The 15,306-nt window shown below is 52.4% G+C and overlaps 1 protein-coding gene across 7 annotated transcripts; it reads right to left on the bottom strand.

The window, feature by feature from the left end:
- Positions 1-1,689: 1,689 nt before the first annotated feature.
- Positions 1,690-15,003, bottom strand: FAM110C (family with sequence similarity 110 member C). Of its 7 annotated transcripts, none has more exons than XR_013967472.1 (3): positions 13,875-15,003; positions 4,303-10,288; positions 1,690-2,924 (listed from the first exon to the last, which is right to left on the bottom strand). XR_013967472.1 is itself a non-coding variant. In XM_080814348.1 (2 exons), the coding sequence occupies exon 1, from the start codon at positions 14,870-14,872 to the stop codon at positions 13,907-13,909; it is 966 nt and encodes a 321-aa protein (XP_080670474.1). In that variant the 5' UTR covers positions 14,873-15,003; the 3' UTR covers positions 1,690-10,288; positions 13,875-13,906. The 7 variants fall into 7 exon arrangements, 3 of the variants coding, with proteins under 3 accessions (XP_080670474.1, XP_080670475.1, XP_080670476.1); XR_013967473.1 differs by having other exon boundaries at positions 7,350-10,288; XR_013967474.1 differs by having other exon boundaries at positions 9,519-10,288.
- Between the last annotated feature and the right edge of the window lie 303 nt (positions 15,004-15,306).

Genomic DNA, 15,306 nt, shown 5'->3' with positions numbered 1-15,306 from the left:
TCACATGCGCGCTTCCGCCGCCTCTACTGGGCTGTTTGCCCTTCTCAGTCGCCCCCTCACCAAGAGAGGGGCCGTGGCGGGAAATGCGTGGTGCGGAGAAGGTCACTTCATGCAGGAAAAGACTTGGACGTGTTCCAAGCTGCCCGGAAGGAGGCCAAGCTGCTGACTCTGGGGTGAGGGGTTCGCTGAGGAGCCGGGAGGCAGGGCTCGGGGGGCCGACCCTGCAGAGAGCTGGGGCAGGGACGCGGAGTGAGATCGTTCCAGTGTCGCAAAGGTAAGACCGTTCTGAGTCAACCCTGCAGGGTCACCTTTGGAGGGACACAGCGACCCAGCGAGTTACACATTAACCCGGAACCAGGTCTCTGCAGATGTCACCTGCACTTTCCTTCGGACACTCCACTTCTGTTTTCAATGACTAGTTAGAGTGTTCTCTTGCTCTAGACACTCAAGGTGAGTTGTTCTTGTTCTGAAACGTAAAGTTTTCATTAAGTTACTCAAAGAGTTCTCAATCATTGATTCCAGGATGTTTCTAATGAGGAGGACAAGCGGGGAGTGGCCCGTGACAATGCCCTGGGAGCGGACCCAGGAGAAGTGGCTGAGAGTTACTGCTGGTGGCCCAAGATAACCCTGGGGCTCCGGTTCCTCCCCTGTAGACAGAGGCCTGTTCGCAGCTGATCTTGAAGCCACCCCCCCATCTCGTCCTCTCGTCTGTGGCATCCTTTGCAGCTGCTGAACTTAAATCTGTGCTTTAACCTTTTATCCCGGACGTACAACAGAGACCGTTTGTGTAGGTAAGAGGTCCCGTCTTAAGCGGAAGCAACAACTCCCTCACGTCCCCAGGGTCTGAATCAACCTTGAAACCGGAATACGTCCCTCGGAGCCGTGAGGTCCGGCTGGACGCTTACTTGACTCCCTCTGCCTCTGCCTGGTGGTTTCGTCCAGGGGACACACACCTTACAAGGTAGGGGGGCTTCAACCCAAGCCAGGGAGCTGGGAAAGGAAGATGACTTTGAAATCCTCTGATTAGCGACAATGTCTTTGAACAGTTTTTATACTCAAGTGTTCTACTTGTCTGTAAACAGGAAAGCTCAGAAATGAAGGGGTGTCAGAGTAGGAATAAACTTCTCACCTATGGAGAGCTGGGTTTCAGGCGGTAAGCTCTCATGCATATTATGCATTTTGTGGTATTTATTCTAAAACTTCTGAATATAAAACATGATCTATTATGAAGAACTAGAAAAACAAAACAGAATGAAACAGCAGATAAGACCCTAGAACTTTGGTTACAAAGACTATTGGATGGATCCGAGGATAGGAAGAGATAATGTGGCAATGTTCAGACAGTTGGTCTCCTTTTTTTGTTTTGTTTTCCTGAGTCTGCCTGAAAACAAGTGTGACCGTTGGTACACTCCCTCTGCTATAGGGTAGTGGCACTCCAAATGAGGCAACTGTGTGTAGGAGGAACCTTGTAAACATGTTCTGCAAATGCGAGGGGTCATCTAGGCTTCAGATAACTCAGTGTAAGTTTCCCTCCCACTCAGAGTGAAGAGCTGCTTCTGGGCAGGAGACACGAGCTGCTGCACGCACGCGGGGCCGGTAAGAGCAGCCAAGAGGTCGTGTCAAACCGGCGCACACACAGACATGCGCACACACGTTGCATTCCACATATGACAGGTCTCATGCGGTAGGATGAGTTTAAAAATTTATTTGGTCTCTCACTGGACTGGACAAAGCCTTAGTGGGCAATCTCATGAGAAAGATATAGGGATTTTAGACAGAAAGCAGGGATTTTAGACAGAAAGCTTTAGGAAAACTCAACAGTCAAGACACAAACCAGAGCTGCCTCCATTAAGCTCTTGAATGAGCCTCGGGGAGAGCCTGACAAGGTAGTGAAGCTGATGACGTCTTTCTGGCCCCTCCAACCACCCAGCTCAGGTGTGTCACCAACTGGCCGTGTGAGGCTGGGCAGGTACTTTGACTCTTGATCTCTTCTACGGAACAGAAGCAGTGGTGACACTTTCCCTGACTGCCTCAAAGATGTTTGTAAAGACCCAATGAGAAACTAGGTATATGAGAGCCTGGTAAACCTTAAACTTCTAAACGAGGACAAGATTTTGTTACTTTGCCATTTGTCATCAACACCCACTTGGGACTTCTCGATTCTTAAGTACACACAGTCGGCAAGTTCTGCGACACTTCTCCAGAATTCCCGGGTGCCACTGGGGTGCTTTCTCCAGCTGGAAACACCAGCAACAAGAAATCATGGCCAGCAAACCCAGAGCCGTGAAGTGTAGAGCTGTGAAAGCTGGAGGCCTCCAGAAAAGAAAAAGTATGAACCGTCACACAAGCAACAGCAGCTTGACCATATAAACTGGTTTACATGGATTTTAGACAAAACAGTGAATGACAAACGTATGGAACTCTTAGGGGGTGGAGGTGATGAGAATACACACAGCTACGGTGCCTGGGGGCTTCCTCCACACTCAGTGCCTTTGAACACACTCTCCCCCATCGGATGCTCGAAGTCACTCCTAACGCACAGGAAACGGAAAGATGGTATCTCCTCCGCGTCCGTCAGCTCTGAAGGCCGCGTGGCAGCTCCGTGCTGCTAAGGCACTTGGCTTCCTCGGCCGTTACTCCAGTGGGCACCCACGCTACTGCGCGTGCAGACGCGTTTTTGTTGGAACACGTTCCTCCTCGGAGGAAGCGCTGTAGCTCTCTGACAGGGGCCCTGACACCATGGGCCACGGCAGGTTGATGGTGCTGACTACGAGTGTGTCCTGTGGTCACGGTGGCCTTAGGGGAGCAATCCTGAGCGATGCAAGCAGAGCGGGCAGCGGCTTCCTGCAATCCTCAAGCCACAGCTTTTCCCTCAGCCCAGGCCAGCCAGCAGGAAACGTGAGTCATGCCGCCCTCACCGGCCCCTGCATGGAGGAAGCACGACACTGGACTCACTTGTACTCTCTCCTAGAAAAGACTAATATTTGTAGGGCCTAGAAACGCACTCGAGAGGCTGCAAGTTGATGTTTTGAGTGTGCATATCCTAGCCTTTTCTTTTACTACTGCTGAAAAAATCACCCAAAGATGGGCCAAACTTTCTAGTATTTCAAAGTACATTTAAAGGAGTCCCTCTGCTTTTTAAAACTGTGGTCATTTTCCACTGACCTAAAAGTCAATGGTTAGCTACCAAAATAATCACAGTTCTGCCAGACTTGTCTGTGGTGACCTAGAAGGTCTTGAACTTCTAACCCAAAACACATGTGCTTTGGATTCACAGCTCTGTAGTGGGATCCGAGAGGCAGCAAGTGACCGCCATCCCATTCGACAGGTCAGCCCCTGCAAGGCCCCGACCAGTGCTGGTCTGAGCTCTTCTGGTCTACCTTGTTTCCATCCCTCTGAGTTTCCTCATAGTCCTCTTTTTAAAGCACATGTGATCTTCTGTGAAATTACCAGCATAAACTAAGCCACGAGAGCATTCCCTGTGATGTGAACATCCGCACCCTGCTTTAAGATCTGGGACGTGGGAGCCCCATGTTCATCCTTGAGGCGACCCAGCCTTGCCTGAGTCATTCAGCAGATGGTAATCAGGTAACCTGGGAGTGGCATCTTGGATCGGAAACCTGCTTAGGTTTTGACCTGTTGAATCAGTCTATGCCTCTGAGAAATGATGCAATCTTTTAAACATTCCGGTTGGCATTTACTTCTTAAAAACAGCTTGGTGCATACACAGGAGAGCCAGGCAGATTTGAGTTCAGACTCTCACTTCTCCAAGCTATGAGTTCTTTGACCCGGGCTGCTACTAGCCCTCCACACTTTAGCTCCCTCCTCTGTGAGATGATGAGCATCACAGATGGTCTGAGGGTTGACCGGAGGACCCACATTAAAGCTCTTGGTCCCATCCCTGCTACTGAAGAAGCCTGGGAAGTGCCGGCTTCCCTCCTGATCTGAAGGGACAAGCTTCTTCCTGCAGAACCAGGTCCTCCCAGGGGCAGGGCTAAAACTGGGCTCCAGGTTCCTTCTCATCATGGAGCCTTCTGGACCTCCCCAGTCCCAAACGGATCATCTTCCCCACTATGCAGGAAACACCCGAAGCTGCCCTAATTGGACCTCAGCATCCTCAGGGTGGGAGTTAAAGTGAAACGAAATGGGGCATCCACACGTGGCCTAGTAAAGGCTTCCTGTCTTAGGGTGTCCGACCTTCCCAACTTACTGCAGACTGAAATCCCTCCCAGGAAAGGAACTCAGTGTTGACACCAGGAAGAGGGGGAAACAGGACCAGCGGCTCACCTTACTAACACTCACCTGGAGACATACTGGGCAGAGCTCAGAACGAACCCTGGACGGAGGAGGAGGGGTCCACGTTCCAGGACCCCGCACACCAGGCAGCTCTGTGAGCTGGGATCTTGAGTGCCCCAGGGACTTGCAAGGGTGGACGCCCGTGAGCTCCAGCATCTCATCCAGGTTTCGCCCTCTGCGCTCCTGACCCAGTGCTCGGTGCCCACATGAACCTCCTCTCGCCGGCACCCCCCACATGCTTCCAGGGGAAACAGTGTGAGCATGCCCTCAGGCACCTGGGACGTGCTTCCTTTCTGAGCTGTGGAGGCTGCCATCCAGACTCGCGGCCTCGGAAGGAACACGGCCCTGCAGGGCAATGTTAGCCTGGCTCTGCCCAGCCGGCTGTTCACCTCCACCGCCCCAGAGACGGCTCCGGACGCCGTTCAGAGGAAACACTGCCACTTCTCTGGGACTGACCTGCTCTGGCCTGCAGGTCGTGCTTATTTGCTGTGTGGCCTTTGTTTATTCTGTCCCTCTGTGAGGCGGACTTCCTCTCAAAGCCGAGGGAAGGCTTGCAGTCCCTTACCGACAAGCTTCCGACAGGATACAGGCCCAGCCCTAAGTCCCACCTGCAACCTTTGTCAGTTCGTCAGTTACCTGCTGTTTGTCAGTTTAGATTCCACACGCCGTGATGCCCGGTTAGCAAGACTCGCTCGTGGCCATCCGAGGTGAAGGGTCTTCGGGATTAAAATGAACCTCTCGGGGGGAAAGTGTCATTTACAATCGCCAGGTTTCCCTTCTCTCTTGCTTGCTTCTTTTAATATGATTTGGACGTTTGAGTTCCATTTGTGGTCCAGACAGTCGGGCCACCACACAGAAACCATAAACCAGAATGGTCATATTGAAATTTATACATTAGGGTCACAGCGCCACTCGGTCCGTCTATTTCCTTTCTCGCCTTTCTTCCCTCCCTCTGTCGCGCCTTCCCTCCCTTCGGTGTGTCTTCTGTCTTTGTCATCCGTCTGTCTCTCTACCATGTATTTCGTCTGTGTATCTTCCTATCTATCCATCTCTCCATCCTTATGGGACATCTGACCCCTCCAAGAATGTCAGCCCATCGTGGCAGGGAGCTTGGGGACTCCCTGGTGCCTCCTGCAGCATTTGGCTCCTCAGTAAATGTGGGCGGGTGAATTGTGCTTGTGGTCGGAGAGGGCTGTCCCCGATGGCCGTCAACACTGCTCAGGAGCGCAGACGTCCCCATAGCACCAGCAGGTGGACGGCAGAACACGGGTGAGCTGGCAGTGCGGTGTGCTGTTCTGGCACTTGTAACTAAGAGTCCTACTTAAGCTAAAAACTGACCATACCTCGGGTTACACTGAGACCAAACTCCAGGTCTGTCCACTTCTGTTCTATGGTTCAGGAAACTAATTAGTAATTAACTAGTTAATTACTAATTACTTTCTCTACGGAAATAAATATTCTATTTTGACCTAAAGATGAATAGATATTAATGGTTTAATGCATTCTCCCTTTCAGATAGAATTCTAATTTTATGACAGTTTTCAAGGAGATGACAAGATGGCACAACGGAAGAACTTGGGTATTGTAGCAGACATGATGAAGAAGTACCACTGGGCGGGAACACATTTTCTGGTGTGTCTGCATTTTCTCTCTGCACTGCTCCCTGATGCTTTTGTGGCCAGAATGATAAGCTTGAGAACTCAGTCTCCTTCTTGTTTGGTGTTTCCAACCCAGAACGTTCAAATACATAAATCTATCTCATTTCTCAAAATGCAAGTGAAGTTTAAACACCTCACTTTAAGTGTTGCCTCTGTTTTGCTGAATTTTCACAAAGGGTAACTGAGAGGTAAGAACTCAGGTTTACCTGAAGGAAGGACCTGGCAGCTGCTGTGTGATCGAGACTGTGTCTAGAGCTACCTAAGACCACTCCCAGGGTGTCCATTGTCTTCATGGAAATGCAGAGCAGTTCATTTCTTCTCCAAAGAATGCCTGTCTTTAGAGGCTGGCCTGGGTGTGGGCAGAAGCCAGGGAAGGACTGAAAAGGAAGCCAGTTGACCTCAGCACGGCTGGGTTTAGGGATCCAGCTGCCCTTCCTGCCTCGCTCCTACCTCTCCAGTCTGAGCAGACACTGAGAGCAAACTTGGTGTTCGCAGAGTTTGCCTTCAAACTCTTCAAACTCTGATGAATTAACTAACACGAAAGGTTATAAACTGTGCTTTCTTATTTACCTTTGTGCCTATTTTCCAATATGATACTAATTAAGATGGGTAAAAAGTGTTATTAAGCAAAAGAAAGACAACGTGCTAAATGTCCCGGACTGTTTTGACTGCATTTGCTCTGCGGGGAGAGCCGGGGACTTCCACGCCCTCTGACTTGCCTACCCCGGACTGGCCTACAATGCTTCCTCATTTCGGCTGATAATCTGACATCGGGGGGAAAGGGAGACCACGGGAGCGTGAGTGACTACAATATGCACACTCTAGCTTCAGTGTCTCTGCCATGGGTTCATAACCAGGAAGAAATGAGAAAAATACTTTATTTCTTTAATACAGAATACATACCATTGCACTCTAGCAAGGTAGTGCGTATGAGACGACCGTAACAATCGCCCGGGCCTGATAGTTTGTGGCCTCACCAACCGTAACCATGGCACTGAACTCTGAACCTACCGCAGAGGGGAGTGTTTAATAAAGCCTTCTCCCCTCAGTGTCAGTGGCCGGTGGCTTAACAGATACGCACACAACGAGGGAACTTCACAGGAACACAAACACCTCTCGGAGGCACGGCTTACCGGTAGCCATATATTAGAGAAACAGACACTATCTAGCTGTTTTTCTTGCTTTCCCAATCACTCTTTCTTTCCGCTGTGTTTGATCATATTACTTGACATGTTGTTCTTTCATGAACAAATGAAACTGCTTCATAGCAGTGACCATTGCTATCCTCGGGAAACACAATTACAAGTTTTGTTTTCAGACCAAGCTTCAAAGTTGGATGTTCTCAAAGTCACTCAGCAAAGTGGGGTCATTCAGGATTAAGAAGGGACTTCTCACCTGCACACACGTGGGACCTGACCCTGAGGCACGAATCGTAGTGGAGGAAAGGGAGCATCCCTGGTCCTGTTGGAGCCCGGGGACGCCCTGTTCCTCCTCTCCTCTTCGCAGTCGCCTCTGAGATCTGCTTCTGAACTCCCCGCGGCTGAATTCCTCCCCGTACCTCCAGGGACACACAGATGCTTCCGGAAACTCTTGGTGTTTTTAAACGCATCCAGCTTGTCTGTATATATGTTTATCTGTTATATGAATTATGCGTCTGCACCATTCGATCTAAGGCAAATATGATGAAAGTTCTAGTTCACCCTACTTTGAGAGTAGAAAGGCACAAAACAGGTTTGCCCGAAGCACTGACATGTACGATTAATGGAACACCTTAAATAAGGGAATGGGCGTATGTAAAGACACTTTAAAAAAAAACTCTCATATTTGACATTACATTTTTAAACTAACTGCAATCCACTGAACCCTAAAATAGCAGCCTTTTGGGAGGAACAACTGGGGGACATTCTTAAAGCATGGATCTGTTGTCTTTAAATAGAGTCCACGACGAGTAAGGTACATCCGTAGCCAACAGAGGCTCCAAAAATCCCTACATGTGACTTATTTGAAAACCAATCACTATGGTACATACAGCAGGGAGAACGATGCTTACAGACAGGAGTGGGACATCCAGTCAAACGACACACACAAACACAAGCACGGAGAAAATGATGGAAAACTGATAAAAACTAAAACCATACGGGGCACCTGGGTGGCTCAGTGGTTAAAGCCTCTGCCTTCGGCTCAGGTCATGATCTCAGGGTCCTGGGATCGAGCCCCGCATCGGGCTCTCTGCTCAGAGGGGAGCCTGCTTCCTCCTCTCTCTCTCTACCTGCCTCTCTGCCTACTTGTGATCTCTGTCTGTCAAATAAATTTAAAAAAATCTAAAAAAAAAAAAAAAACTAAAACCATACGATGTTAAGGCAAACTATCTAAAGACCAGTAACTGCAAAAAATAAAAAAAATAAAAAAATAATAATAATAAGTAGCTCAAAGGCCCCCCTCACAGTAGAAGTTACAAAAATAGAACACAATATTAAACAAGTACATGAACATATCAAAATGCATTGGTTTATAAAATGTTCTACCACTGAGAAACCATTTTTCTCCCCTCCATACTCTTCTCCATAATCATGTTGTTCCCGAGGGCATGTATTTCATTAACACACAGCAGGCTTTGGAAGAGTCAGCTGGGTTACAAAGTCTTCTGGGTTGTCGTCACGGATGTAAAATTTCTCTCTAAATCTGAAATCTACGTGGTCTGGGTGTGAGGAGTGGGCGAGGGTCATAGCAACGCCCTACCCGCGGGGTTCTGATCCTGGAGAAGCCACGTGCCCTGAGACTGCCCCTCATCTCGGACACATCCTGGCCAGAAAAGGGTGAGCTGGTGCCAAACCGGGATGACTGCGTGATCCACGGAGGTGGGGATTGTACAGATGGGCAGGCTGTGCTGTGTGGACCCTGGGCGCTCCCTGCTTTGGGCAGCCGGGGAACCAGAGCCCTGTGGAGGCGCACTGCCACGCTGGCAGGGACGGGAGCTCCTAGGTCTCCTGCCCGCTCCCAAGAAGGCATTTTCAGCAGCATCAGCTCCAACTTCCCTTCCAATGGCACGTCCACACGGCTGCAACCCAATGGCAGTGGCATTCCTACAATTGCTTTAAGAGTACTTTCTGCAGTTTGGGTGGCAGTGATGCTCAGAACGGAGGTGTCCGTGAGAGCGTGTGACTGTGTCTGCTCTCCGCTACCCACGCTGCTGAAGTACAATACACCTTCTCACGGCTACAGAACTTCGGTTTAATTGGGGCCAAAGAGCCCAGACTGATGAAAAGCAGTAAACGCTATGGTATCCGTGCTTGGCTTTCCTACTTTTGGCCTTTTTTTTTTCTTTTTAAAATCAATTTAAATATCATTACAATGCATCATGGTACCTCTTTGTCACCACGCCAGTCAAACAGAGAGCCCTGAAAACATTTCCAAGAAGCCTTCCCTCCTCTGCTGCCCTCTGGGAGCAAGGCCAGATCCCGCGCAAACAAGAAACTACCTCCCCGAGCTCCAGCCGTGCCTTAACAGCTACAACTCAGCTCATTTCCAAGTTCCAAGGTCCCCTTCCTCCACCGCATTTCAAACCTTCTGAACTATGTACGTCTCTTCAGTGGGGTGCTTCATTCCCGGGCAAGCAGCCATCGTGCGGTCACCTGGGTGCACTGGACAAGTCCTGTGGCACTGAGGATGGCCCCGGGGCCCCAGTCATCCAGGACATACTTCAAGGAGCCCCCACAGTCTGGAAGCCTCGCTTCCTGCGGAGTAAGGAAAAAGCAGTGAACCAACACGTCCGTCTAGGCCGAGGTTGTACCACCACCTCTGGTCCCCGCGGTCTTTGGTTCTGCAGTACCTTCTGCATTTCAAATTCTGAAAAGAAGTCAGTAGCCTCAGCAAAGACAGAAGAAACATGCACCTCCCCGAGGCCTTTTCCTGGACCTCTGGAGTTTCCGCTGGCCTCCGACTCACGGGACAGTGAGAAAAGGGATCTTGCTCGTCGTCCAGGCCGCTGCCCACGACCACAGAGCCGGACCACACACTGAAGACAAGGCAGGCGGTCCAAGCACATTTGAGAAGGCCAACGGGCTCCACCCTTTCCACACACAAATCTCTCTGAAAGGCCCAGGGGCCCGCCTGAAGACAGAGAAGAGCGGCCTTCTAGCTGCTCCAGCCACTTGCTCCCCTAAAATCCACTCTCACACGGTGACTGGAGAGCCTCTCAGCGAGTCCAAAACGAAAGGAGCGGAAAGTCAGGAGCATCACAGTTTGTCCTATCCCCCATGGCCTCTTTGCAAACAACGAGACACGCTCTACCCCACCAGCTTATAGGGCGTGTCTACGGGTGCTCCGTCTTGTATCTAAGAGAAATGAGAAACGTGAGAATATCTGAGCTTTTCGCCGTGAAACTGAGCAACATGCATCCCTAATTAGCCGAAAGAACACGTTACCATTCTTCTGCAATAACACTAACATCAGTAACTTCTATATTCTACGGGAAAGCAGAGAGACCTGAGTCTGGGCAGCCCCACCGTTGTAATGAACCGAAGGACAGAGATGACTCACACCAGCAGTGAGTCCTCAGGCGTCACGCGCTGGGGTGCAGAATACCACGATCCCCCAGGGACTACCACTCACGGACCCCCAGCGGGCTTGCACGCAGACTCTGAGAGCTATTCTCTAGCCCGGAGAGCATCAATTTTGAAAAGCATGCATTTTTACTTTACATGAGTTTGAACTTATTTAATTTTGGATGGGATATTTTTATTTTAATGTATCTCTATTTACCCAAGGAACAAAGGCCTCTATATAAAATACATTTGTTTTCCTTTCCACTTAGAAAGTACACATTTGTTCATCTCAGATTTTCTGAATTTTTCATGGAATCCTAAAATGAATATATATGGATTCTGGCACAAATATTGTGATAAACTAAAGGAAAACTACTCTCTTAAATTCTTGCTTCCAGAAGTTATGAAACCCCCTGTGAGGACAGGTCAGCTGCCTTTCTGTTCAAGCTGCTGGCTGACCGCCGCCAGGGGAGGTGGTGGCTGCCGCGCTCTGTGCTTTGGGTGCCGCTCTCTCTGCTGGCTTTTCCCCTGAAGAGACTGCCTGCCACCCGGGTGTGCTGAGTTGAGCGTGTATGGTCATGCCGGACATCGCACAGTCCCACTGAGCTGGACAAAGCCTAGGGAGCTCACTTCCTCCATGACCACAGAAGCAGCCGGCCTTTGGGTCTCCGGTAATGAATTTCAAAGAAGGTGAACAACGGTTTTAATGGAGCAAATCTGTGACGTAAATGTTAACAGTGCCGGTGACAGGCAACGACACACAGCAGCAGCGGGCTCCGGGTCACATCCGTCTCCCTTCTCTGAGCAAAAACAAACAGCTTGGAAGGCAGAGGACACAGTCTTCCACTGGAACCAGCAGGATTAAGGGAGAGGGAAACCTCTACTCTCCGCCAGGATTCATGCCGGCAGTTTCCTAACCCTTCTGTCACTTTTCCTCTTGCCTCAACTACTTTTCTTTGTCATAAAAGTGTACGTTCTCATAACCTAACCCAACTTCTTGATTCTTCTTAGGCTCAAACCTAAAAGGGGCTTTGGAGGGTTAATTCCTAGAGGGAACCTTAAATTCTCTGGCAGGTCACCGCTTTGACACTGGAGCCTGGAGAAGAGGGCGGTGCATCTGGGTCTGGAGGGATCAGAAGGGAGAGTGTTGGTTTTCACGCTGTCAGGATTTAATTTGTTTTCTTTGTGCATCGTCTTATTACCTCGGTACTATTCATACCCACCAATTCTATCTCCCCTTTGTGCGAAAAGTACAGCACAAAGCTGGGAACCTGAAGGGAACTTAGTTTACGTTCACTGTTTACATACCCAAATGTAAATGGGTATGTAAATTACCCAAAATGTAAATGAAAATGGTCTTCCGGGGCGCCTGGGTGGCTCAGTGGGTTAAAGCCCCTGCCTTCGGCTCAGGTCATGATCCCAGGGTCCTGGGATCGAGTCCCGCATCGGGACCTCCGCTCAGCAGGGAACCTGCTTCCTCCTCTCTCTCTGCCTCCCTCTCTGTCTACTTGTGATCTCTGTCTGTCAAATAAATAAAATCTTAAAAAAAAGAAAACGGTCTTCTGTTTTCCTTTTCCAGGCTCCAATCATAAAACACATATACACAGATTATTAACTCTACAGAATCAAAAAGAATAGAGTTTGGAAACTATCTGCCTCTCTGCCTTCATTTTATGGACAATGGGAGGCTAAGGTAGAGGAGGGATTACTAATGGAAGACACTCCCAGTCCCCCCACTTTAGTGCTCTGTCTACTGGACCACGTCCCTCCGGACCAATGCCATTCCCACAACTTTCCTCCTTGACACCGAGGTGTTCATGGTGGCTTGGGGGAGTGTATTCACCTCAGTTTCAAAAAACAGTTTGTGAAAAGCACAGGCTAATGTGTTGTTATTCTTAATTTAAATGTTGACTGCCTGTATAGATTCTAAGGCTGGTGAAAAATACGATATTCAATAAAGTATACGGAAAAAAGTCATGATTCTTCTGAATCCAATCTATTTCTCCTTGTTAATTTCCAAGTCTGTACTCAGGCCATGGGTACTCAAGGAAGTTGGGCCTTTGTCCACTCAGTCTCCCAGCAGGTGAGCTGTGAGCAATCACGCCTCGCAGCACCCTCCCCACTGAGAAGACTGATACCGGGTCTTTGATTAGTTTATATCAGAGGCAGACAAAACACTTCCATCTCGTGAATTTTGTTTTAATCTATAGCAAGTCGTCATTGAAGGGAACGAGAAAAATCATGGTGCGATGTTTAAATTCTTGGTTCCTAAGGAGAACCCCAAAAAGGTACCTTCTCTTCTCCCTCCTCTACCCCAAAATGCTCTCTCCACATATTCTTGGAAGTAAGAGTAGAGGTCACTGAGGATAAGCGTTCCTCAGTTCCTCAGTGAAAAGGAACTTGAGATCAACCCTGTGCTACTGGTGTCCAGGGGGAAGAGATTTATCCCCCGTACGATCATATGAGGTACATAAACCAGGAAATCATAGCCCTGCAGAGTTCTAAAACACCAGCAACAACCGAGTCAGGCCCCAGTCCAACAAACTGATGCTCCTTCTTGTGAACTAAGACTCTCCTTAGAAAGCTCTCAAGATGGGGCACCAGGGTGGCTCAGTGGGTTAAGCCTCTGCCTTCGGCTCAGGTCATGATATCAGGGTCCTGGGATCGAGCCCCGCATCGGGCTCTCTGCGCAGCGGGGAGCCTGCTTCCTCCTCCCTCTCGGCCTGCCTCTTTGCCTACTTGTGATCTCTGTCAAATAAATAAATAAAATCTTTAAAAAAGAAAAAAAGAAAGCTATCAAGACAACTCAAACAAAATACAGCCACATGGAAACCTGTGCGGCTGTATGAATGCCAAACTGGTAAATTCTTTAAAGAAGTTCTCCCTCTCTGCCAGGTTTGATGAGGGCCTCCAGCAAGGAGCTCAAAGCCTTCCGTCCTGCCAAAGCCAGGCTGTCCGTCCCACTCTAGGGCTACAGGTGGGCCAGGACGCTCTGATCCAACCTCAAGATGCCCCCAGGTCAATCCACACAGCCCCTAGGACTCTCAGGCCATTTTCAAGGCGAGAAACCACAGCAGGGGTACAAACCGCTCTCTGAACATTTTGTAACTCTAACTTCTCCTCTTCTCAGACTACATTTCCAGGCAGTCAGAAGCAAAACACTCAAAAGAAAGGGTTCTGTCCCTGCAGGGGACCTGGACTGATGGCCCCCTGCTCTTTCAGGGGCCGTCCCTTGGGCGCATGAGCCTCTGGGTCTTCATACCTAGGGTCCCTTGCAACGTCCGAGGGCTGGATCCGTCCAGCTCGGCCACACTCACCAAGCCCTCCCAGACACGCACACACGCGGACACCCCTCCCGGGCTTCCCGGATGCACACCTGGGGTCCCGGGCCCCGCAGAGCGGGAGCGGTCACGCCGGGCCCTGCAGCGCCCGGCCGGGCTTCTCCCTGGCTCTCCGGCAGGTGTACAGCCACTTGATGATGCGGGCGTTCCTCTCGACCACCGAGGTGGTGCTGGGCACCTGCTCCGCCAGCCCTTCCTCCTGCAGCCCCGCTTCGCTGCCGCTCCGCCGCGAGAAGCCGCTGTCGGAGGTGGCGACGCTCACGCTGCGGACCTTGAGCGGGACGCGGTCCGACCCCGCGGAGAAGTTCTCCCTCCCGAGGGCCTCCACGACCTCCGGCTCCAGGCCGCAGAACTGGAAGAAGGTGTCCCAGTCGGCCAAGGACGCCGAGTGGCGGGAGCTGAGGTCTGACTGCGAGCGCTGCAGCCCCCCGCGCCTCGACCCTCGCAGCTCCGGGCCCCGGGGCGCAGCCGGCACTCGGGCGGGCGTCCCACCGGGTGCTGGGCGCGCCGGGGGCGCGGGGACGCCGGGGGCCGCGGAGGCCGCCGCGGAGCCGGGCGTGGACGGGACGGGCTCCTCGCGCCGGGCCCCGGTCTCCTCTCCCCGCTGGGGCGCCTCCGGGGGCGCCGACGCCTTGTCCTTGCCCGGGCCCTGGAAGAGCTTCTTCACCAGGCCCGCCCTGGGGCTGTCGGCGCCCTGGCCGCGGGCGAAGTCGCACTTCTGCCGGTAGATGATCAGCGAGTCGGGCCTCAGCGGCTTCCGAGCGATGGCCCTGCGCGCCCCGGCGCCGGGGACGCGCGGCGGAGGCTGAGGATCGCCCGCGGTCCCCTCGCTCGCCCCGGGGTTGCCGCCCGCGGCCGCGGGGCCCGCGCCGGCTCTCGGAGGGCCCCGCACGTACTTGGCGCGGTCGGCCGCCAGCCTCTCCACCGCGCTCCTGCGTGCGGGCCCCGCCGCGTCCCGGGCCCTGGGCGCCGCGGGGTCCCGGGCCAGCGGTCGCTCGTTCCGGGGCGCGTCCGGGGCCGGCAGGGCTCGCATCCTCGCGGCTCCGCCGGTGCTCCGCGCCCCGTGGAAACGCGCTCCGCCGACGGCTCCTGCGCGCCCTTGGCTGGTTCCGAAGTCCGCGCGGGGCGGAGACGGCGCCCGCGCCGGCCGGCCCGAGTCCAGAGTCCGGGCCGACCGAGTCCGCACCCACCGGCGCCGGGCCCCAGCGCCCCCACCCACCGCGCCCCCGGCCCCTCCCGCGCGCCTCACCGCCTTCCCGGCCCCGCTCCCGGCTCGGCCCCGCCCCTTGCCGGGCTGCACCCGCACCGCCCGCGCGGCCCCTCCTCTCACCTCCCGCGGGGTCGGGGCGCCCCGTGCCCTCCCCCGCCCCCGCTCGCGGCGGCGCGGCCCGGCTCCGGGTGGACCGCGGGGCGGACCGCGCCCGGGGCGCCGCGCAACCGGGAGGGGCTCTGCGGCGCGGGAAAGCC

This window comes from Martes martes (genome assembly GCF_963455335.1).
Source record: "Martes martes genome assembly, chromosome: 9".
Classification (NCBI taxonomy): domain Eukaryota; kingdom Metazoa; phylum Chordata; class Mammalia; order Carnivora; family Mustelidae; genus Martes; species Martes martes.
Note: the sequence above shows the minus strand (reverse complement) of the source record. Positions and strands in the feature narration are given on the sequence as shown.

What these genes read in the sequence shown, in the direction of transcription:
- FAM110C (XM_080814348.1), bottom strand. Translation starts at nt 14,872, where the DNA reads ATGCGAGCCCTGCCGGCCCCGGACGCGCCCCGGAACGAGCGACCGCTG.